General features: G+C 36.5%; 4 protein-coding genes across 4 annotated transcripts; 3 read left to right on the top strand and 1 right to left on the bottom strand.

The window, feature by feature from the left end:
- The first annotated feature begins 716 nt into the window (after nucleotides 1-716).
- Nucleotides 717-7,039, top strand: LOC141838855 (protein SGT1 homolog). Its single transcript, XM_074726452.1, has 10 exons — nucleotides 717-933; nucleotides 2,325-2,394; nucleotides 3,250-3,374; nucleotides 3,675-3,831; nucleotides 4,472-4,568; nucleotides 4,791-4,853; nucleotides 5,113-5,248; nucleotides 5,638-5,720; nucleotides 5,831-5,935; nucleotides 6,697-7,039. The coding sequence occupies exons 1-10, from the start codon at nucleotides 774-776 to the stop codon at nucleotides 6,802-6,804; spliced, it is 1,104 nt and encodes a 367-aa protein (XP_074582553.1). The 5' UTR covers nucleotides 717-773; the 3' UTR covers nucleotides 6,805-7,039.
- A 1,176-nt stretch (nucleotides 7,040-8,215) lies between these two features.
- On the bottom strand, nucleotides 8,216-11,514 carry LOC141841932 (RING-H2 finger protein ATL67). The gene is made up of 2 exons (XM_074730137.1): nucleotides 10,864-11,514; nucleotides 8,216-8,421 (listed from the first exon to the last, which is right to left on the bottom strand). Exon 1 carries the CDS (start codon nucleotides 11,429-11,431, stop codon nucleotides 10,892-10,894), a length of 540 nt encoding a protein of 179 aa, XP_074586238.1. The 5' UTR covers nucleotides 11,432-11,514; the 3' UTR covers nucleotides 8,216-8,421; nucleotides 10,864-10,891.
- Nucleotides 11,515-16,467: 4,953 nt separating this feature from the next.
- Nucleotides 16,468-19,953, top strand: LOC141841586 (uncharacterized). Its single transcript, XM_074729761.1, has 8 exons — nucleotides 16,468-16,526; nucleotides 17,453-17,617; nucleotides 17,807-17,912; nucleotides 18,161-18,316; nucleotides 18,550-18,667; nucleotides 19,041-19,324; nucleotides 19,470-19,559; nucleotides 19,724-19,953. The coding sequence occupies exons 1-8, from the start codon at nucleotides 16,524-16,526 to the stop codon at nucleotides 19,810-19,812; spliced, it is 1,011 nt and encodes a 336-aa protein (XP_074585862.1). The 5' UTR covers nucleotides 16,468-16,523; the 3' UTR covers nucleotides 19,813-19,953.
- A 665-nt stretch (nucleotides 19,954-20,618) lies between these two features.
- Nucleotides 20,619-22,848, top strand: LOC141840639 (uncharacterized). The gene is made up of 3 exons (XM_074728687.1): nucleotides 20,619-21,268; nucleotides 22,171-22,326; nucleotides 22,475-22,848. The coding sequence occupies exons 1-3, from the start codon at nucleotides 20,702-20,704 to the stop codon at nucleotides 22,829-22,831; spliced, it is 1,080 nt and encodes a 359-aa protein (XP_074584788.1). The 5' UTR covers nucleotides 20,619-20,701; the 3' UTR covers nucleotides 22,832-22,848.
- Nucleotides 22,849-23,612: the final 764 nt, after the last annotated feature.

Genomic DNA, 23,612 nt, shown 5'->3' with positions numbered 1-23,612 from the left:
TTAAAAAATAAAGATATTTTTATAATTTTATATATTTAGTTTATAATTTCGATTGATGAACTCATTGAACGAATAGTTATAAGGCATTAGATAAAATAAAATACCTAACGAACAATTATTTCTAAATTATTATAGATCTATTTTAACAAGTAAGGATATTTTTGTAATTTTATATATTTAATCTTCATTTCCTTCCCCTTCCTCCCAAACAAGGTAACACATGTTACGTTAATGAATCTTCCCTTCCTCTCAAACAAGAAAAATATAAATACATCCCTTCCCCTTCCTTTCCTTCCCTTCCCTTTCCTTCCCTTTCCGTTAATGAACCTTCCCTCACCCCATCCAAACAGAGTGATAAAGAGGAAGCGGCCAGTTTGGGCTTCGCTCCTGCAGATCCGAACCCGTTTGTATATCCAATAGCCCATTCATCAAAACGGATCGGGCGTAAGAAACATTCATCAAGTCGAGTTATAGGTGACGTCACCATATGCAGGCTTTATTAACTGGCAAGGGAAAAGGCCGAAGCACCTACTGACCTATTCCTAGTCTCGTGATTGGGTCGGATTATGAAGTAATCCGAACCCGATAAAAAGGTAGGAAGGAGCCCGCTGTTCGTATCGGGCGGGAGGGAACCGTGACTACACATCCGACTCCGAAAGCACGAAGGAAGTCTCTAGAATTGTTTATAGCCGCCGCCACGGTACTCCAATTAGGCTTTCGTCTCTCTTCCCTTTTCCAATCTCGATCTCTCCCGCGCGCGATATCGTTCCACCATGGCTACGGATCTCGTGATGAAGGCGAACGAGGCTTTCGTCGACGACAACTTCGACCTGGCTGTCGATCTCTATACGCAGGCCCTCGAAATCGATCCCAAGAACGCCGATCTGTACGCTGATCGTGCCCAGGCGAACATTAAGCTCGGGAGTTTCACCGGTAACTAATCATTGATGAATCGCCTCAAGCCGTCCTCGTCTTCAAGAGTTCCTTTACTGATTTCGACTTTTCTTCGCCGTTTGATAATATCCGTAGATTGTGCAGAGTTAGGGTGTGTTTTGGGTTTCTGAATGATTAAGAGTATGATATGGATAAAACAGTACAAAGTTACTTGGAATATGTTTTTTCTTTTTGACTGTTTGAGAGTGAAAACAGTTGAGTACTGAGATTTTCATTCTAGTCGGATCATAATTGATTTTCATCTTTTGACACAATTGTCGAGGTATGATTATCGGTAAGTTTTAGTCCATTGTATCTGTTGTAGTTCATCCTTATATTTCACTTCCTTAAATTAGAATCGTCCAGACTTGGTTAGGCAGATGCTTAGATTTTTTTATGTTGAAAACTTGTTCTTAACCACTCAGTTTTCGTGTTAAAAACTAACGGGAATATCTTCAAGTTATTACATAAGCAAAACTGTAAAAAAGTAACAGTGTGCAAACCATGGTTAAAATTATAGATGCTTTTTATTACCAACAAGATGAATAAGGTTGATAAGGTTCATCAATCATCATTTTCTTGTTTTGTGTGTGTGTGTGTTTATTTTCCTCTTTGCCCTATTGTATCTTTGTAGACTGCTAGTGTCTACCATAAATTTGGTTGGTACCACTTGGGTATCTATCGAATTGTTGCAAAACTTGCAATTGATGTTTGATCGCAAAGAGAATGAAGGTTTTGTAAAGTGAATTTTTATGATTTGACAAATAATCAAACTTACTCAAATTCATTTTGTGCAAGGCCTGTTGCACAGACTTCCATATTCTGTTAGCTTTGACTGTCATCTTCTTAGATGACAAATTCTTAGATGAAGCTGGCATTTGCAGATGAAAATATTTAAACTTCATAAAAATGAATCATTTCTTTTTCAAAAGCAAATAAAAATTCTAGCAGCTTCCACTATGATGGAATCTTAAGTTTTTGCTGTCATCTTCTTGTTTCTCTTGAGCATTCCATTGAACTAGAATTTAGCAGTATTATGTTATCCCTTCTATTGTCTCCTTTGCTTTGCCATACTACAAAATTAGCATGTGCTGGCTTATGAGTCCATAAATAAAATTATCCTTGAGAAATATACTTGCAAAATTTTGCTGTCTAATGAGATCTTGCAAGCTTTAGCATCATTCTTTTGAATTTTGCATCTATGGCATTGATATTTTCTGTATAGTTATAATCATCCAAGATATTTAAGCATTTCAAATGAGTAAATAGCATTTAGCAGTCTTTCACACACACTTTAGTATACAGTGTCCACTCAACGAATTGCTGCTATTTGTTCTCCTAACCTTTATAAGATTTTTATTCCAACTTAACCTTTTCTAGAAATTCTGCAGAAGCAGTTGCAGATGCAAATAGAGCAATTGAGCTTGATCCATCAATGCCTAAAACATATCTGCGGAAGGGGTTAGTTTTTTTTTGTCATTTGTTGATACTGTTTCTGGATCATTTTCTGGTTATTTTTTATTAAATTATTTTAAATTCAGGTGGAGCTCTGTTACTTTTATGCTATAGCCTATTTACATATGTAGCTCTGTTTTTTGGTTTAAAATTTCAAATATTTCACAGTTGATAATATGGTATACTTTACATGCATGAAGTTTAACTAGTTACTAAATCAAGATGTTTTGGCAGTTCATTTCATTCTAAGTTCTTGTTAAAACCTGCGCTTGAGTGAAAGCTTTATGTCAAAATATTAGCTGTGCTGATTTGTCTCAGACATTGATTCCATATGATTTCCTAGTTGACAGACCAGCATGCTTTGGAACAACAGATGATTTGAACTCTGATATTGGGGTGGATGATAAAGTGAAATGAAAAATACTTCTAATTTTTGAACCACATTGATTCCATATGATTTCCTAGTTGACAGACCAGCATGCTTTGGAACAACAGATGATTTGAACTCTGATATTGGGGTGGATGATAAAGTGAAATGAAAAATACTTCTAATTTTGGAACCACAGCACTCTATGTTGGTTTATAATTTAAATTTAGTGAATTGGAAGTTCCCTTTAATTTGATTGTATAGACAGATTAACTCAGCCAATGGCTTTCATGTTTGTAAAAGGTTCTACTTGGCTTTAGTATTAGTCGTGAACTGATTGGATTAACATGTTATTTCTTCCTAATTCTGGCACCTTTTAAGGCTATATTGTGTGTTTTTTGTGGGTTTGAATTTTTACTATCACTTCATTACTCAAAAAATGCTGATGTGTTCTCGCCCAAAAAAAAGTACTGACATTTGTAGGTCCCTGACAGGATTGCTTGTATCAAACTTGAAGAGTACCAGACTGCAAAAGCAGCTCTTGAAGCTGGTGCTTTGTTGACACCTGGAGATACAAGATTTTCTAAATTGATCAAGGAATGTGATGAACGCATAGCAGGTACCTTCATGATTGTAGTTTATTTCTTCCATAAGATGCATTGTACTATGTTTAGATGCACAGAGACATTGCATGAAAAATTGAATGCATCCCTGACTATCTCATAAACCTTTGTGACATGTTTGTTTCTTTGCCAAAGAAAAAGGACCATGAATGAGCATGCTAAAAAATAAATTTTGAGTGCTTGATGATGGATTGTTGGTTGATTAGTGTTCAGATTCTGTAACTTCCTTTTCATTCTTTTCCATTATCTGATATTTATTCATCAAAATCTCTCTTTGTCCATACATGTCTATTTAGAGGAAACTGTTAACTTGCAACAAAAGGTAATAGCAGATGCATTGCCAAGTAGAGCAGTGCCATCATCGAATACAACTGTTGGGAAAACAGATGGGTCTCATGCGACACCTTATCAACCAAGTCAAACAAAAGAAGCACCACAAAAACCAAAATACAGGTATATGGAGGTTTATCATTTCATTATTAAGTAGAGTTACACACCTGATTTCTCTTGATTTCATAGTCTGTTTTATTTATTTACCCTAGTGTCCTCATACATATATTCAGCATTACATTTCTTTTAGTACATATTGCTTCCTAATAGGTTGGCACTGATTTATATGGCCTTCAATTATGCCCACACATCTAAATATACACTGTTTAACTAAATATATACCTATATATATTGGTAATCTAATGTATTAATCGTCTAGCTTATTTGTATTAACATTTCTATGAAAAAATATAGCTCGTGTTTAAAGTTTCTATTGCCATTTTTATTATTTATAGTTGTATTAATGATGATATTCAATACTTAAATCTCAATTAAAAATTTGAAAATATTTACTTACTGTTGCTTGTGTTCATAACACTTACCTATAAACAAATATCCTTTTACACAATTAAATTTCGTCAATAGTCTATATTTTTTTAAATTATGCTCACATTCTATTGTCCAACACATGAGCAGTTGATTCCTTTGCACATGAGTATTTGAGCTTTTGGGTTTTGTATTGCCACTAAATTTTTTATTATATTATATTTTAATCTGCATTTTTTACTGGATTTAGTATACATTAACTCCATATTTAATGCAGGCATGACTACTATAATACTCCTACAGAGGTGGTTTTGACCATTTTTTCCAAGGGTATTCCTGCTGAAAATGTATCTGTTGACTTTGGTGAACAAATAGTATGCTCCTCTACCAATTCATAGTCTTTTTGTTATTTATTTTTTGACTCTTCACTTAATTTAGTTGTATCATAGGAAAACCTGTGTTTTCTAAAAAGGTATAGCATGGTATGGTACAATTACCATAATGAAACACTTTAATTTAGTTTTATCATGTTTTAATCCTTCCTTTTCTGTCATGACTTCTTTGATACTGATGATGGTAATTTTGCATCTTTTCAGTTGAGTGTTATCATAAATGCCCCTGATGAAGAGTATCACTTCCAGCGACGTTTATTTTCAAAGGTCCACTTCTCTTAATGTTTCTTTGCTATTGTTGCTATGGTCAAATTTCAACATCCACTGTAAACAAATTTGTGTTGGTCTGCCCCATATGAGTCCTATATTGTCTTGCTCTGTTGGGCAAGGCTCACATTTACCATAAATTGTTTTCTTAATATGACTTGGTAAAATCATTGTTGATTGATTGATGTTTCATATTTGTAGTCCATCTGTTGTGATGTTCCGTCCTGATCCCATTTGAGTTGTATTGCTAAACAAACAGATTATACCAGAAAAGTCTAGGTACCAGGTTCTATCAACAAAAGTCGAAATCCGTCTTTCAAAAGCGGAAGCTATTACATGGACTTCACTGGAATATAGTGAGAAAGCAGTCCCTGTGAGGGCAAATACATTGCCAGGTACAACTTGGTGTCTCAGAATTTTGAGTGTGTACACTATTAATTCTTTTTCTTTTAACTTTCAGATCTTTGTAAATCTTCTCACCTTTTAGCAATTAGAATATCTGGTAGTCAAGGATTATCATTTCTATTTTCCTTTAGGCTTAGTTTACTCAGATCCAAGACGGGCGAATGAAGGGGGAGGGAAAGCAACATGAAAATGTACAGGATCCATGATCTCTGTGCGATTTTGTGATTTTTCTCTGCATTCCCTTTGCTCTCCTATCCTTCCACCTAAGTAAATCAAGCCTCATGTCCTAAAGCACATCTATCAGCAGTGTTGAGTCAATTATTAATGTTTTCTTTCACTGTGTATTGAACATACTGTTCTATAACTGTTGATCTTGCAGCTGCCACAGTCCAAAAGCCATCTTATCCATCATCAAAGTCCAAAATTGATTGGGATAAGCTGGAAGCACAAATGAAGAAGGAGGTATGTTAATAATTTGCCATTGAAACTCATGTATTTCATGTCATCCCTCAATGAATACCTCATAACTTCTCGCTACATCTCTTATTTCTTGCGAGTCTTGTTTCTCTCAGGAGAAAGAGGAGAAGCTTGATGGTGATGCAGCCCTGAACAAATTCTTTCAGGGTATCTACCGTGATGCTGATGAAGACACAAGACGAGCCATGAGCAAGTCCTTTGTAAGACATCATTCCTATAACATCCTTGGAAATGTGTTAAATCAACGGTTATTCTAATACCACTGCAGGGCTAGCTTTTGTTTAACTTTTGAACGTGGAGGGTGGCTATAACCTTTGTTACTCAGGACTTGGATACGAGTATATGACATAATTGTGTATCTTAGTGTCCAACACATGTTTCTAAAATTTATTACAAATTACTAGGGGAGTAGGTGTGTTGAATGCTGATATTTTTATATGGTTGTGGAAGGACTAGATGAGTGTTCAAAGGATCAGTGATTAGAACTGGGCATTTCTTCATTTTGCCTCTCTTTTTTTTAATAACGTTATCAAAATGAATTTCCTTTTAACTCCGATCCCCCATCCAAGTTTACTAACATTATCCAAATGACAGGTATGGAAGGAATAGGGAAGGAATAGGTGCAAAGTATCAGAGATTAGAATTAGGGCATTTCTATTTATGCGTAGTTAGGGAAATTTTTGTTTTGCCTCTCAACTTTTTACTAACATTATCAAGACGACCAACCTGCAAAATTTGAGTAATTTGTTTCTCAATGACTATTTGGTAGAGCAAAATGGTGAAGGTCAACAGTTGACATATCACCATGGTGACCAACTTGATAGATTAAAGCAAGTGAGTTTTAAAAGCAGCATGATTATATACTTCACGATAAAATGGAATTTCCCAAACTGTCAAGGGGATACGCGCTTGTTTGTGATGATTCAACAAGGTGCTAAACACTGTCTTCCTTTTGATGCAGGTGGAATCAAATGGCACAGTCTTGTCGACAAACTGGAAAGAGGTTGGTTCAAAGAAGGTTGAGGGAAGTGCACCAGAAGGTATGGAAGTTAAGAAATGGGAATATTGATACTAGTAATTTTTTTTTTTTAGCACCAGTGTTGTGTAATTAAGGCGTGGAGCAATTTTCTTTTCTTGTTTAATGAGGATAGAAACAGTATGTTGCATGTCTTGCTGTCTATGATATTGTGAGCGATAGCATACAGTCGGGTGCTGCTTTCTCTTATTTTTTTTTCAGTGATATTTCTGTTTTAAAATGCTCCAAGGGAGTCGTTAATTAATGTCGAACTGCCGTTTAATATTTTTATCCTATTGCCAAAATAGTCTTCTAAGTGATTTGGTAATTAGAATAGTAAAATAGCTAGTTTGATCATTTTAAAAAATTAAACTCTTGAGTTATTTTGCTAATTTATTTATTTCTTCCGTTGATTTCTTGTTCTTAGTCTTGTCAAACTGTATGGAGCAAATGACGCTTTCACTAGATTTATTTTATTGTGAACGTGATATGAGATCAGGTTTTTACATTGATCCAAGAACGGAGCTTTCCTAGCTCTAACTAATCTTGGTGGTGCAAATTACACGATCGACGTGTGACGATTAGCGAATTGATTAATTGATACCTAAAAGCATTTTTTGTAGGTTTTTAGGGGTATTTTAGACATCTTTTATGAGGTTTGGTTTTTGTTAATATTGGATGGGCTACCATTACATTGGAGAAAAATATTTAATTTGATTAAAATGCAGCGCCGTTTTAAACTAATTTGATATTTGGTCCGATAAAAATTTTATTATATCTATTTGGTATTCAAAATAAATTAAATAATAAAGCTTATTTATATTTATTTGGTATTTAATTAAATTAAATAACCAAGCGCCATTAGCCAATTCAAATATCACAATCTATTATAAATAATTTTGTTAACTCACGAATTATTTATAATAAACTTATTAAGTAATTTTTCTAAAGTCTTATGATATCTTATATGTCTATAACTATATTGGTTATAATATATTAAAAATAAAGAAATCTAAAATTTATTATTAAATAATCTTTTAACTAAAATTTTAAGTATAATAAAACCTCTAGTTAAATTTGATAATAAATTTAAGAATTTTAATAAATAAATGTAAACAAACTCGCTGAGATATGACTTCAAGTGCAACAGACTCAAGGCTTAACTTATTCATAGCTCTTTCAACCACATTAACAGCAGTCTTCCTTTTAATTTACAAAGCTGAAAACTTAAAGAAGCACAAGTTTAATATTATTTTCGAAATGGTCATTTTTTAGTGACAATGATGACTTAATCAGGCAGAATAAAAATGATGTAGTCAAAGAACTCTACATTTCAATCTTTCTCAATATCTTTCCAAATAAAACAGCAGCAAAATGAAAATTTTTGAAAATTCATCCTGGAGAAAAATAAATAAATAGGACACAGCTCAATATCCTAAAGATGATTTGAGTATTCTATTTTCAATTTAGGAGTATTTGGTAAAATCCTTTTAAAGAACTTTCAATTTCTAAATAACAAAAAAAACTCTATAAGCCATATTGAATGAATTTCATATTTGTAAGAGAACATGACTACTGGACCACTAGAAAAAGGCGAAAATGTAACTCTCATTCTGATTTCTGAACACAACTGAGAACCACCATCTTCATGTAAGCTCCATTCCGAGAACTCTGCAAATAAACACTTCAACATCTTAATGTCAAAGGCAGATTAAATAAGAGACATAATCAGAAGACAAAAAACCGGTTAAATTTTCCTTGATTGCTACTGCAACTGAGATCAGTTCAACAAAAGCATTTAACTGGATGATGAATGCAAACACTGAAAAAGTAGAACAATGGAAGGCATCGAACATACACAGTTAAATGTAGATAATAAGATGGTAGAGAATTCAGATTTACAAGGCATCGAACAAACACAGTTATCTAATCAACAATTGGTCGGCTGAGAAAAAAAACATATGCACTAATCAAGAAAGCGGAGAAAATCAGGCAGTTTTGCCACACGATCTGGCTGCCCACAGATAGAAACGTTAAAAATATAGTTATAATTCTTAGTTCAACAAATAAGCTGTCCTAAGTCATTATAGTCTAGCATAAAGGAATAGGAGGTGGATATAAAGAAAAACTATGCTATGCATTATGAGATACACCAAATAAGTCAGAAGGAGCAAAAATACAATTTAAGCACCTGGTTCAATGGGAAATAGCCAGAAACCTTGATATTGCCTGCTAAGTTTGTCTATGCTATTGGGACACAGGTATGAGTCTACAATACAAGTGTGGATTAAATTGTCTCGCGTGTCTATTTGAGATATCAAGTCTCCTTTCGTAGTGTCCATGACTAAGTGTCAGTTTCAGATACAAAGGGATAGATGAAGTCCAAGCAATACAAATTTCATCAAGTTCAATAAATTTGATATCTTTTTCTGAGTTGAAATGAAGAATCAATCCTGGAATCACAGTAAAACAGATTGTACTGCACATGTTACATCTTCTGAGTTTGATACCAAGACAATGAGGATATTTCCAAAAGAACTCTGGGAAGTTCAATCCATATTAACATCCCACCAACACCAAAAAAGAAGGGAGAAGAAAGAATTTGGTGATAACCAATTGAAAAAAAAAAAAAAAAGGCCCGCTACTTCCATGTTACTCTCTCCACATTATATCTAAGCGAGGTGAATTAATTCATTCTCAAGAAAAGCACGAGCTAGTTTCAAAGACAACAAAGAATGGATTTAGCAGCATGGCCAATTGATCTATCAATTCAAGGCTTGAACTAGCTATCACCAACTTTTCTCAGTTGACAATTCTGATAGGTACATATGCACCAGCCCAAGCAAAATGCGAGAAGTACCTAACTCAAGACAAATTTGAAGAGTGGAAGTTGGATAAAGCTACATACTAACAGCTGCAATAATGGACTGATAAAGACCTTTCAACTGAAGGATGGAGGAGCCACAAGTACTATGGTACCATTTTTTAGATTGAAAGCCACTTTAGCACCACTTTTTGTCTAAACTCGACCTTACCAACCCACCCTCTTCAGATTGAAACTTGAGTGTTCCAAGTATACAGATTACTCCACCTCAAAGCCAAATGGTTAAATATCTGTCTCTCGTGAAAGAAAAGCCCAAATATGCAAGGAAAGAATATGAGTGATTATTGTGGTTAGGCCTAACCTGCTTGGTGGAGAGAAAATATAATCTATGTAATATAAGAGCAAAAGTAAAATAAAACTCAGATATCTGCCATATCTTATATAAGAGCATTCTCACATACTTCCTAGATTCCTCTCTTACTACCGATACAGAAATCCTCACCTCTAGCACTCCCTAACGCCAAAAGTTCTACCGTAAAAAGTAAATCATTCTCTACAAGCATTATTGTCTCTCATAGTCTGCATCAATCCAAGGCATCCTCTAGGCTTAAAAAGCTCCCAGATTGAAAAAAAAACCAATTGCATTCCACAAAAAAACGGGCTCCAGTTTTTTTCTATTCCTTTTCTGCACAAGAAATAGGCTCCAAGTTGTTTGGCCTATTCAAATCCAACCAAATATTTAAACTAAAACAAGTTGACTCAAGCCAACTGGTTGCCACATTCAAAAGCTATTCTGTTAATTGGATTAACATGATTTCCCATAATAATTTCCTAAACTTCATACTCAGAGATAGGTAACTTGGTGCGTGAGTATTATTAAGTTATTGCGATAAGCTCCAACTGCAATTGGATCCATTCAATCAACTCCATACGACTTATGAGCATATATATAACACCCCCAACTTCATGAACATACTACAAGGTATATTTGCAGCAACTACTGATTTAAGTTTAAAATATCGATATAGCTTGAAGAACTTGACTCCTTCAAATTTCACTCTAGCTTGCACCAAGCAAACATAAAGTGAATATCATGCACTATCAAGCTATTTGCTTATATATAAAAATTAGATTGCCTGTATCCAATCTATACTCCGAGATCACTAACGCAAATAACAAGCATACGATATATAGCTACAAGCACATTCGATCTATAGCTTAAAAAATTGATCTTTTACACAAATAGAAAACAAGATTTAGTAAAACAATTGTAGGGGCAAACGAATCACCAGATCAATCCGCCACTATTCTTCCAGTTTAAGTCCTCCTTCGGTCAGCTGCGAATTGCGAGAACGGAACAAGTTCCGACAACGGCGTCGATACGGGAGTCGACACCGGCGTGGGCAACGGCGACGTCCGACAGACGGGGCAGGAGGCGTTGAGCCGGAGCCACACATCGACACAGATAAGATGGAAGTAGTGGCGGCAGTCGGGCAACATCCGGAGCATCTCCCCCTCCCGGTACTCGCAGAGGCAAATCGAGCAGACGGGGTCGCCGCTCTTGGAGGCCGCAAAGGGGAACTTAGGGTAAGAGCTGATGACCGCCTGATCGAGCCCGGACGCTCGGCCGCCCTCCTCGTCGTCGTCCTCTGCGACGAAGATTATGCGGGGCAGGACGAGGGTGTCCGAGGAGGGAGGGAGGGGGCGAGGGTTTGGGATGCTGCGGTGGCGGCCGCGGCGGCAGAGGCAGGAGGCGAGGAGGGCGGCGGAGAGGAGCAGTAGAGAGAGGGCGACGGCGAGCGGAAGGGTGAGGGTGGAGAGGAGGGAGGAGGAGGCGGCGCCGGAGGAAGTGGACATGGTGCGGCGGCGGACGGTGGCATTGTGGGGAGGAGAAGGGGGAGGCTGGAAAGGCGGCCTTTTTGGAGAAGGTAGGTGGGATCTCTCAGTGCAAGCATTTAATGAGCGTGTTGGAAAGATATTAAAGCTCTATTTATAGATTTAAACATTTCCAATAATAAATATATTGATTTTTCTTGCCGTTATTAATTAAATTAATTCATGAAATTAGAATAAAAAAATACCATAAATATTGCAAATTACAAATCAAAATAATAAAAAAACATATATTATTCACGATAAGGTTTCTTCAGATAAATCATGAACAATAACAAAAAAACACTTTTCAGTAAATAATTCATAACAAAAGCTCTTCAGATAAATTTGCAAAACACAAAACAAAAAAAAAACATTGCAACTCAATCAGCACAGCATGTTTCTTCTCTTCACTGTAACATGAGAAGAAATGGGACCAGTACGTTCGAGTAGCTGCACAGGGCAACAAATATTGCAGTACAAAAATGGAAGGTAAATTTAATGATGGCTGCAACTACACAACTCATCAGTCAAGAAGCCCTAGCCAATGATGGAGAAGACGAAGAGCTTGAAGAGGAGAGAAGAAAACGTTTGTTCCAGTTTTGTGCAAGTGTATGTTATGAAGAAATTATTAAGTGGGGCTCCTTTTTTGGTGAATGGTAGTGTCTGATGAACATAAAGAAGCATACATAGTTTCATGTCCCTTCTTCTTGATCTCCTTCTTCTTCACTTCTGAAACTGCATGGTTTCTCCAAACCCTAATCTGAAGAACCACAGGCAACAAAAACTCTAAGCCATGCAAGTTACTGCAAAATGAAGAAGTGAACTTGCTTACGTTTATACTAAGCATTTCCAAAGGAAAAAGTGATAAACTATAGAGTGATTTAGTTCACAAGATGGATAGTGATCGGAGAGAGACAAAGTGATCATGAAATTGTTTGATCATTTTACAGACTTCCATTTAAAGAAAGAAACAAGTGTTTGAGTGAGAGAGATTATAGAGAGATAAAACATAAACAGAAATGAATCTTTCAGTTGCAGAAATGACAGCAAAATCTAGGCAAGAGAAAAACTCCTGAAACTTTTATTCAATTATAAGCTAAAATCATTCACTAGCATACATTGATCATCTGAAGAACAGATCAAGTTACACCATGCCATGCAGATATATATATATATAGGCCATAGCAACTTAAACAGCAACAAGTAAATAAAGATCACTGGGAACCAACCCACAAGCTTGAAGATCCATTATTCTTTAGGGGAAAAAAACTAAAACTTGGCCGAAAACTTGAATGCAAGACGATGATAAAAACTAAATATTTCTCCAATAAAAGGTGAATCATTTCGTGCAAATATACCAAAGAAACAAACCGAGATTAAATAGTACAACAATGAAAAACAAATTATATATAAAAAAAGGTTTTGATATTTTTGTAGAGAAGTAAAAGGAGAAGATCTACAAGGGAGCTCCCTTCAGTCCAAGCAAAGACAACATGAGATCCAACTTACCTCCCGCATCATTCATTCATCTACCAAGTGATCACTAAATTAAATTAATCTTTTTCTTCCTTTTTTTTCACTTGATACGTGGATGAATGAGTCAGCAGCTAATCAAATCTCATGATCACCATCCATGAGTGGACAGAAGGGAGCTCTCTTTTATACACCCTACATCTTTAGAACAAGTTCAAAAAGAAACAAGAACAAGAAGAATATTTCCGAGAAAAACTTGTAGGAAGTTGAGAGATTTAGTTTTATGTGGAAAGATTATCAAAGAGAAAGTTACAGCAAAAAATGAGAACTAGCAAACGAGAAGGAAGAGAAGGAAGCAAGGGTAAAAACTCTTGGAAGAGGAAGGTCAATAAATAGCTAAGAACTCAGTGGGCATCACATCAACAAAAAAAATTTTAAAAAGGAAATATAATGATATATTAAAATTACCATGTTGAGGAATGGGGAGTGAATTATTTGTAATGCAACTGCGATCATAATATTGAATGGATCGAGGACTTGTACTTTAAATTTGTGTACTTGATTAAAACCTAAATCTTGCAATGAAAAAAGTATGGGTTAAGGCAGTGTTACTTGCATTTTTGTTCAATATACGAGCTGTTACAAATATTAAGTAATTATACATGACAATTATGAACCTAAACTTCTACAAGATAATCATTGATAAAATATAAAGCTTGACTAATCATATTTGCATATTCACTTTAAAGAAGACAACATATACGGGATTAAAAAAAAGTGTAAATAATAAGAACAATAATGATGATGACAGTGCAAAACTAAACCCTAGCTTCAAATATAATCTTTACCTGTCCCTCATTATAACCCTAACCATAATTTTCTAAACTTTCACGTTCAAAGTACCTCTTTTATTAGTGTTAATCTCCACCTAAGCCACTGGAATATGCACTTCATCAGATTTAAATTCCCAGGGGTGTTGCTCCACTTCACAAATTCCCATGAGTTCCATTTCCAATGTATAGCACCTCAAGTACCATCACATGGAATTTTCTTTTTCCTAGAAAAAATAAAAATAAAAATAAAAATAAAATGTCAAATATATATATCTGGTGGGGGTATGTTGGAAATAGAATTTTCACTGCAGCTGCTTCATGGTCAAATAAATATTCATATGGGGACTTGGTTACAATAAAAAATTGCAAGGACAGCATCCTCTTTTTCTAGGGTACTCGATGGCAAAATTTTTCTCACAAACTTAATCTAAACTTACAAACACAACTAATTCATTAAGATAATTTATTTCATTTTAAAAAATATAATAAATAGATAGTCTTTTAGATACTCTATATTTTTTATTTTGAGTATTATTTCCCATTCAAATCAGAAGCAATAAATTTTAACTTTTCTAAATAATATTATTATATATTAATTTATACCCTTTCTATTGAAAATGTTTCAATAAACCATTTATTTGTACACAGTCATTTTTTTTAAAGGGTGAGTTTTTATATATGTAATAGGGTGAAAACATTTGAGATAATTAATTTTGAAACTATTTCTAAGTAAGAGAGTCTAAACGTAATTTTTTTAAAAGATGTTTCATCCTTAACTTATATTTTTATCATAATGTCATCATGATACAACAGTGACAATTTCATAATATTTTTTCCCCTTTGACAATGAATTTATCTCCATTGCGAAGAAGAACCATGCCAAATCGAATTTAATCCCCCAATATATTGACAGAGTAAATGAGGATTAACCCATGAATATTTTCTGAAAAGGTGGGTTTGCTTACACCAAAGCCTCAATATAATCACTTTCCAAGGAAGATGTCCTTGACTAACACACAATATACAAGAGAATGGTGGTTATGAGTTAAGTTTCACATATTAAAAGATTCATCAAGAAAAAAGTAATTAAGAGATGTTCTGGGGTTGGAGAACATATACATTGTAGTAAGATCCAATATCTGAAAGATCAACATGTGCTTGATGGAAGGTTGATAGAGTTTAGTTGTTGTAGTTAGGTTTTACACTCCCTTCCTAGTTTTCACTGTCCGAATGGAAGGAAACATGGTGGTTAGTAACAGAGGCAAAGCAAACGGAAAAGATCATATAGAGAAACCAGGTGACAAATGAGATTATGCATTGCATACTCGTGACCTCAATGTACCAAAGATGAAAAGGACCTAGCTAGACCTATTCAGTACATAATAAGCAAGAGACAGTACAAAACTGACTGCTGCGAAGGAGGATTCCAAACTCAATGAACATGGCCTAAAGTCACTGCAACAGTACAGAATTTATTCTAGCCAAGATTAACTGCAGAAAAGAAAATTCATCAGTGTACTTCGAGAAACGTGTGCACGCAAGCACCCCAAATGACCACTGAAAGACCAAACACTGCAATGGTAGATCAGAAAATAAACCTTCGGACCATTTGATGTGGCTTTTAGAATTTCAAAGAAGATTTGACGTTTCACAGATTGACAGTGCATTAGTATTCGTGCACTGGAGGCCAGATATGCAACTCTTAAGTCTTACTAAAATGTGTACGAGTGGAGGGAGAGAGGTGAAGAATATTCTTACTGAGCCAAACTGAGACCTTGTTGTAGGACTGAACGCAAGAAACGCAAATGCAGAGAGGACAAACAGAAACAGGTGTAATCTCTCACACTTAATCCTCCTTGACTCTTTCTCTTCCTCACCCAGAGCGACACAGTTAAGCGCTAATGCAATGAAAAGACGCTGGAGGAAAGGCATGGTACCATGAAATTAATGCAAAAGAAGAGGGATGATCAAGGATGAGAGCTCTTCGATTAGAGCAATATGAAGATTGGAAAAGAAGGTTAAACATGCAAGCTGTAAGAATTAATGATGTGAGCATTCGGTCATGGATCAACAAGAGAGGCAAAGTGTACCTATCGCAGACCTCGAAACTCCTGCTGCTGCTACACGACAAGTCGCCTTGGTTGCGAGATCTCCGAAGTCCTGTCGGTCAAAGTCGCCGATCTCCACAGGAGCCCCTTTCATGGACGCCCAAGACCAACCAACCCTCTTCTCACCCGAGTTATCGGACCTTTAATATTTCTTATGGTGGGACCCGACCCGTTTTAAACTGGATCCGTTCATTTGACTAGTCTACTGGACTAATGGTCGTGAGTCAAATGGATAAGATGGAGCATTAATTGTTGTGACACGGGTCCGAGTCGGATCCACGTGCGTTCCAATCCGACCCAAATAAAATCCACTCGATCTGTCAATTGCGTACGTGTCATCACCGGCTCCCCGTGACTTTTCCAAAACTTCGGCGACTTTTCTGCACTTTTCACCAATTTTTCATTTAGCCCCTTTTCACTTTTCACAGTGATAAATTGGAGCTGGGAAATGTTTGATTCTGCATAACGTTTCCAACGTTGGAGGACGAAATTTGGAATTATCAAATTGGAAAGGGTTCCTTTTAAACTCTTCCACAAGGTTTATCTTAAATACGGAAGCCCATTTAGGCGGCCTTCTCTTCTTCTTCTTCTTCTTCTTCTTCAGCTGCCACCAGTCGATCGACCATTTTTGGCCAACTTGTTAATGGTTTCCTCTGTGCAATGGTATGTGTTTTGGTTTTTGGATTCAGTGGCCTTGACTCGAATCTTTCGTTCCGTGGTACTGTTTGCTGTATACGTATCAAAATTTAGTGGAGAACTTGCCTGCGTTGGATAATGGTGTTGAAAGCTGCAGCAGCGTGGTCTCGTGTTGTGTTCTTATACTTGTACACAAATCTGAAGGTGTCTGAGTTGCATTTCTATTTGTTTATCCGTTGATGACACGGTGTACATCCTTGTTATGAGTTTATTTTAGTGTGAATCTTTAGACATTTTAGAATCTTATTGAAGAACTATAAAGGTATCCTGGTTTGCATCTGATTAGCATTTGCTGCTGTAAACCAAGCCTGGCATGAATTGTACTACATCGCATAGTTTTGGGAAATATTTATCTCGTCTTCAAAATTGAGTTTTAGTAGATATCTCTAAGCAGGTCAGCTTTTTTTTTGTCTCATGTGCATGTCAGTTTTTCAATGACTTGGACAAACATTATCTTGTATATTCGTAATCTTGAAGAAAATTCATGGCTCACAGATTCTAGTTTGTGAGATTCCATGTAGTATATGTTTATCCGAGAGTTTAAACCCAAATCAGTGTAGAGGTACATAAGAAGAGGAGTTGAACAAGCATTGTTATGTATCACCCCATTTTTGCATAGCTAACACTTTTATCCATTGAGAAATGTTTATTAGACATCTCCTTTAAGTCTTCATCCTATAAGAAGTGGATAATGAATGCTTTAATGAAAAATGTTTGTTTAATGATAAATAATTCCTTTCACAGATGTTATGTATTTGTACTCTATAGCTATGTGTCCTGAAGCATCAAACTTATTTTATTTTATTTTGAGGGTAGGGAGTATTGTTATAAACCCATCTGGTTATGTTCTTTCTCTTGCAACTTTTCTTTTACTCAAGTAAGCTTTTCTGCAGGATTCTCAAGGAATAGCAGAAGTAAAATCATGGTCTCAAGCTTCACACGAGACACAAAGTAAACATCGAAGCCCGACAGTTAGTCAGACTTTAGAACAAAATCCAGGCCAATCATTCATTTTGTGTAGTAATGACAGAAAGATTTCTCACGAAGACATTGGACTAGTAAGATATCCAGTTATTTGTTTCATTAGAATGAGTCAGTTTAATGAAACTTTGAGATGACTAAACAATGTTATTTTATTTTTTTTCTATGTTAATCTTTATGGTTAATTCAATGTAGGATAACGTATATGCACACATTGGTTGTGACTTATCTTTTTGCAATAATTCCTAATTATAATTCTTTTTCAGGTCCAGAATCTAATAGAACATTGTCTGCAACTGTATATGAATAAAAAGGAGGTAATTAGAACACTGTCTGTTCGAGCTAAAGTAGAAGCTGATTTGACTGCACTTGGTAAGTTCATCTTCCATACATTATCAGGGTAAGGTCAAAACTTAATGCAGTTTGTCCTTTTCACATTTCTTCTTTGTGTGTGTGAAAGATTATCAACTCAACTGTCTTATAGCTTGCATATCAATACATATTTGTTGGAGCTTTTCCTTAAAATTATGACATTAAAATTCATTCATCGAGATGATAATACCTGTTTTAAGCACAAAATGTGTCAGAAATCTTGGTCTGATCTCTCTTTTAATTTACAGTGTGGCAGAAGCTTGAAGAAGAGAATTCTGAATTCTTCAGATCTTACTATATACGGGTGAAACTGAAGAAGCAAATCATTTTATTTAATCAGTTATTGCAGCATCAATACAATCTGACAATTTGTTCTTCTCCTAATGGAGTTCAACCAACAGCTGGTAGTTTCCTTCACTTGCAATCTCTGAAAAAAAATAGAAGCAAGTAACAATTAAAGAGTTCTAATTTTCTTTATGAACTCAATAGTTTTTTTGACCTTGTCTCTTAAGTATAAAATTGCCTTCAACTCAAAGGGGTCGAGGGTTTTTATGAAATCATCTGCATAGGTTATTCGAGTATAAGTATGTAGCCCCTCTTCTCTTGTCATTCTTATTCTATAATCTTTTCAGTGCAGTTAACAAGTTACAAATTGGATATCCAGTTTTTCAGCCCCCTCTTTGTTCACCTCAGCTTCATGTAAACAATGGAAAGCCTTCTCCAGGAACTTCTCGACTCAGTCGGCTGAATAATGAGTAAGAGCATTTTTGTAGCTCTATAGTATAACCCTTATCGTTATAAAGGAATAGGTAACCACTTGACAGGAAAGATCCCAACAGTGATTGAGTAGAGAGAATTTGCAAATTTGAACCAATTGTTCAATCACATTCATAGGAAAACAAAATCTTTGTTTAAATATCAAATTCTCAAAAGATAAAATGAAGCCAGTTCTGCATTTGTGAAAATAGCAATTACCATATAACAATAAGGATTCAGAATGACCATTAACTGATTTGATGCATGAAGTTGACTTTTTAACTTCAGTTTGTGAAGAACTGGCCTAAATAGGAACTTCTCATAAGGACTTATACTAACTTTTATATTTTGGAACATTTTTCTCGACAACAGAACATCTGAAGCAGCTGCTCCGGCAGCTCAGTGCAGTGCAATGGCATCTATGTCAGAGATGGCCGTGCGTCCATCGCCGGTAGCATCAAACAATCATTTTCCACTCACTCCACTTGAAATGGATGTCCCAGCACTTGGTTCAACCTTCACATCTGATGTAAATGTTGGAGAATTGGAAGCCGGACTAGATGTTGATGTTGCATCTTCAAGAGACTCTACTAGGTCACTAAGCCATATTTGGAACTTCAGCCTTCCAGATCTAACAACCGACTGCGAAAACTTAGGTAATCAATGATACCATGTCACAAGATCTCAATCAGAAATTTTAGTGATATGATGCCACATCTCATAAAGATTCATGCTTTATATCATACAAGTAATCTTATGACTTAACACATTGATATCCTGTTACTGTTTTCTTTATGGAAGATCTTGGAGCAATTGGCGACTACAGTGGCTCCCCATTCCTTTCATTTGGTTCGGATCTCTTGCTCGATTTGCCAGTTGAGGATGATATAGGTAATTAACTTAGTTTTAGTTATGAAAATTGTAGTTGGATCTTCAAGTTGTAAGAATGCTTCAAATTCCACTTGAGCAGTTAAAAAGGATTAATTCCAAAAAAAAAAAATCACTCAGACACAAGAATTGACTAACATGCTTTTGATTTTTCGTTTATGTTTCAGTTGAGTATTTTGCTGATCATATAAGTGGCTCGAGCTTGCAGTCAGATGAAGATAAAGCATGTATAAACAGAGCTGAGGAACCAATTTAGTGGACCTCCAACAATAGTTCATACAATTTCATTGCCTTCTCCTAAATCGTAGAGCTTAATCTCCAACTATTTTCAACTCTTAAGAGATTTAGTTTGTGCATGTATCAAACAAAAGGAAATGCTGTTATTCTCAGCAATGAATTATTATATTTATACTCACTGAGAATAAAATCAATGTTGAGACTGCAAGATTATTTTCAACTTTATCCTTGCTTTATATTTATCCTTTAATAGAGAAATGCTATGTTGCGCGACGAGGAATTTGTGATCCGTGCGCGACACCTGCGATCCATTACTGTTGCTGCCGCCCTCGTCGCGATGTCTGGTCATTGCTGACCTCTCCTTCGGGTGTTATCGATGTGCAGTTCGTCGGCGCTCCGTTTGACATCGGATTTCGGTCGAAAACAGGATCGACAGTGGCCACGCCACTGTCGGCCGCGATCGGCTCTGTTTCTGGCTAAATTTGTTGGATTTCGGCTACTATCCGATTGGAATCCGCTGTCGGATGGAGCGCCGGCGAACGGCGCGTCGATCGCGACCGAGTCGGCGGTTGACAGTAGCGGCGCGTCGATCGCGACCGAGTCGGCGGTTGACAGTAGTTGGACGGGCGGCGGGGGCGGCAGCAGCTGCGATGGATCATGACGTCGCGCATGGACCTTTAATAAATTTAAAATTGTTAGAAATTATTTTTTTTTAATTTAATTTTTGGAAACTAAAAACATTACATTTTCACGCGGCAAGATTCTGTCGGAATATTCACCGTTACAACCGTCTCTAGTCACGTTTCTGCCGCCATAAAAGTCGCAGCTTTAAACCCTAGGCGGCTTCGCAAACCCTGGTCTCCACTTCCTCCAATCTTTTCGGAAAGAGGACGAGAAGGCGACCGATCATGGCGGATGGGAAGAAGACGCTGATCGCCGTGGGGTTCGAGGGGTCGGCCAACAAGATAGGCGTGGGCATCGTCGCCCTCGACGGCGCCATCCTCTCCAACCCCCGCCACACCTACATCACGCCGCCGGGTCACGGCTTCCTCCCCCGTGAGACCGCCCACCATCACCTCCTCCACTTGCTCCCCCTCCTCCGCACAGCCCTCTCCGACGCTGGCCTCACCCCCGCCGACATCGACTGCCTCTGCTACACCAAGGGCCCTGGCATGGGCGCCCCCCTCCAGGTCTCTGCCGTTGGTGTCCGCGTCCTCTCCCAGCTCTGGGGCAAGCCCATCGTTGCCGTCAACCATTGCGTTGCTCACATCGAGATGGGCCGGGTGGTCACGGGGGCTGAGGACCCCGTCGTGCTTTACGTCAGTGGAGGGAACACTCAGGTCATAGCGTACAGCGAGGGCAAGTACCGAATTTTCGGGGAAACTATTGACATCGCCGTGGGTAACTGCCTGGATCGCTTCGCTAGGGTTCTTACCTTGTCCAATGATCCCAGCCCTGGGTATAACATCGAGCAGGTTTAAACGTCACTCATCTTCTAAAAGTAGTTCTTTTGAAAAATCTTTTAGATATTTACAAATGCTTAAACTCTAGAAAACTATTGTTTTGCGTTAATGAGAGGAAACTGAGAAGACGATTGATGTTGGCGTGCTGCAAAATCTCTTGTAGTTTTCTTTTTTAGATAAACGTTTGAACAAGCACCTTGAACGACGGTATTAAAGTATACAATAACTTGCCTGCACTTCACACTCACGGTCAGTATGGAATCAAATTCACTTTTGTCTTTCTGATTTGTAACTCTGCACCTCAGTCTTTGTTGTGAGGTCAAATGATAAGCACCGACTTAATACCGCATTGCAGCCCACAAGCTAATTCATAACATTTTGTTAATAAGGTTAGTAACACTACTTGGTTGTTTCATGTAGAAAGGATTTTTCTAATACTTGAATATAGAATATTTCTAATTCTTGCACTTTCTCTTTAATTGTTCCAATAAGCTTCTAATACAATAATTGATTCAGCATAAGTTTTTTCAAATAATTTTAATCCTGCGCTTTATCTTTAGTTGTTCATCCAAGAAGCTTCCAATACAGTGAAGATAAATGCAAATCATTCAGCATAAGTTTTTTTTGAAAATGTGAACTTTTTTAATGATGTCATTTTTTGCAATAGTATTGGATAATAGCTTTTGTCGTACCTTGATGAGTTTGCAGTTTATTTGGTGGCATCCTTATATATGTGAGACTATCAATGTTCTACCACTGCTATCTATATAATCTTGCAAAAGATAAGAGTTCAAATTTTGTATTATGATTGCTTGTACAAGTTTCGGTGGTCCTTCAGTAACTTTTTGTGTTGCATTATTCATTATAACCATGTCATCCGCAACTGATTTGATTCTGGTGATTTGCAAATTCAGCTTGCAAAGAAAGGAGAGAAGTTCATTGATCTTCCTTATGTTGTTAAGGGAATGGATGTTTCATTCAGTGGTATATTAAGCTATATAGAAGCTACTGCTGTCGAGCAGCTTAAAAATAATGAATGTACACCTGCTGATCTTTGCTACTCTTTGCAGGTAATGCTTCTTTCTACTTGCCTATACCATTTGTCTTTTGTCTGAAGGAAAATGTGATCTTTTGTGGGGAAATGGTGAAGGATAACAGAACTTTGTTGAAACCACTGAATCTTTTTGACTTACACAATAAATGTCTGTATGTGACCAGGAAACACTTTTTGCTATGCTAGTTGAGATCACTGAACGTGCAATGGCGCACTGCGATAAGAAGGATGTTTTAATTGTTGGCGGTGTGGGATGCAATGAAAGACTGCAAGAGATGATGAGGATAATGTGCTCTGAAAGAGGAGGCAAGCTATTTGCAACTGATGATAGATACTGTATTGACAATGGGGCAATGATAGCATACACGGGTCTCCTTGCTTTCGCGCATGGTATGACCACCACATTAGAGGAATCAACATTTACCCAGAGGTTCCGTACGGATGAAGTTCAAGCAATCTGGAGAGAGAAAAGTATTTCAAAAACTTATGATCTACCAGCGGATACTAGGGAAGCACAGTAAAATTAGAGGGACAGAAGGTATTATTAACTATCATATTTGGTGTGTATTTAACTTTGTATTTCTTATGATATCTTTATAAGTTGTTTTTACTTGAATGGTTACTCTTGACATATAAGAATGTAATTTGCAAGTCATGTTAAACCTTGAAAGGAAGAGTATGCACCTAAGAACATCATGAAATCTTACATGGCAAAACTACTTACACGAGTTGCATAGGCCTTATTTGGAGCACTTCATTGATTCCGAACATAATGATCAATGGTATCATCACTTGACATTCTGTAGCAATAAACTGTCAAGAACTCCTTGGAAACATCAGTTGGAGCTAGACTTTTTGAAATGTCAGACATCCACAGGATTTAATTCATCGTAAAGCCTTAAAAAATGCAAGTTGATTGCTGGTGTTCGATATTGTGATTATGATCTGCAACTTACTCCTTTCCTTTTCCATTTTGTATGCAGAAAAAGCACCAGTGAGTGTCCACTCCTCAAAGTATAAACTCTCTTCGATTGTGATATCAAGCTCCAAGGTGTTTGAGCAAAGATTGTAATTTCATCGTTTATGGCACACAATGTAATAGGAAAAAAGTTGTGGACTAAACGTTCAATTCCTTTGTGTTGTAACTTTGTATGATTATCTTTTGGGGTTTCTTGTACTTCAGATTTCTAATATAAGCTTGTGGAGAATTAACATGATTATGAATTTATTTTTGGGGCAAACTTTGCTTGCTATGATAAAACTTTACTGACTCCAATTTCTTGAGTCATCAAATAGTTGGAA

Source organism: Curcuma longa, chromosome 11, assembly GCF_044706935.1.
Source record: "Curcuma longa cultivar G26 ecotype Majalengka, Jawa Barat chromosome 11, ITB_CL_G26_1.1, whole genome shotgun sequence".
Lineage (NCBI taxonomy): Eukaryota > Viridiplantae > Streptophyta > Magnoliopsida > Zingiberales > Zingiberaceae > Curcuma > Curcuma longa.
This window is presented reverse-complemented; position numbering and strand designations above follow the sequence as displayed.

Coding starts and splice junctions, on each gene's coding strand:
- LOC141838855 (XM_074726452.1), top strand. CDS start 774: ATGGCTACGGATCTCGTGATGAAGGCGAACGAGGCTTTCGTCGACGAC. Junction 2,395..3,249: donor AAAACATATCTGCGGAAGGG/GTTAGTTTTTTT, acceptor GGTCCCTGACAG/GATTGCTTGTATCAAACTTG. Junction 5,249..5,637: donor GAGGGCAAATACATTGCCAG/GTACAACTTGGT, acceptor TTGATCTTGCAG/CTGCCACAGTCCAAAAGCCA.
- LOC141840639 (XM_074728687.1), top strand. CDS start 20,702: ATGGCGGATGGGAAGAAGACGCTGATCGCCGTGGGGTTCGAGGGGTCG. Junction 21,269..22,170: donor CTGGGTATAACATCGAGCAG/GTTTAAACGTCA, acceptor TTGCAAATTCAG/CTTGCAAAGAAAGGAGAGAA. Junction 22,327..22,474: donor ATCTTTGCTACTCTTTGCAG/GTAATGCTTCTT, acceptor GTATGTGACCAG/GAAACACTTTTTGCTATGCT.
- LOC141841932 (XM_074730137.1), bottom strand. CDS start 11,431: ATGTCCACTTCCTCCGGCGCCGCCTCCTCCTCCCTCCTCTCCACCCTC.
- LOC141841586 (XM_074729761.1), top strand. Junction 17,913..18,160: donor AGCTGATTTGACTGCACTTG/GTAAGTTCATCT, acceptor TTTAATTTACAG/TGTGGCAGAAGCTTGAAGAA. Junction 19,560..19,723: donor GCCAGTTGAGGATGATATAG/GTAATTAACTTA, acceptor TTTATGTTTCAG/TTGAGTATTTTGCTGATCAT.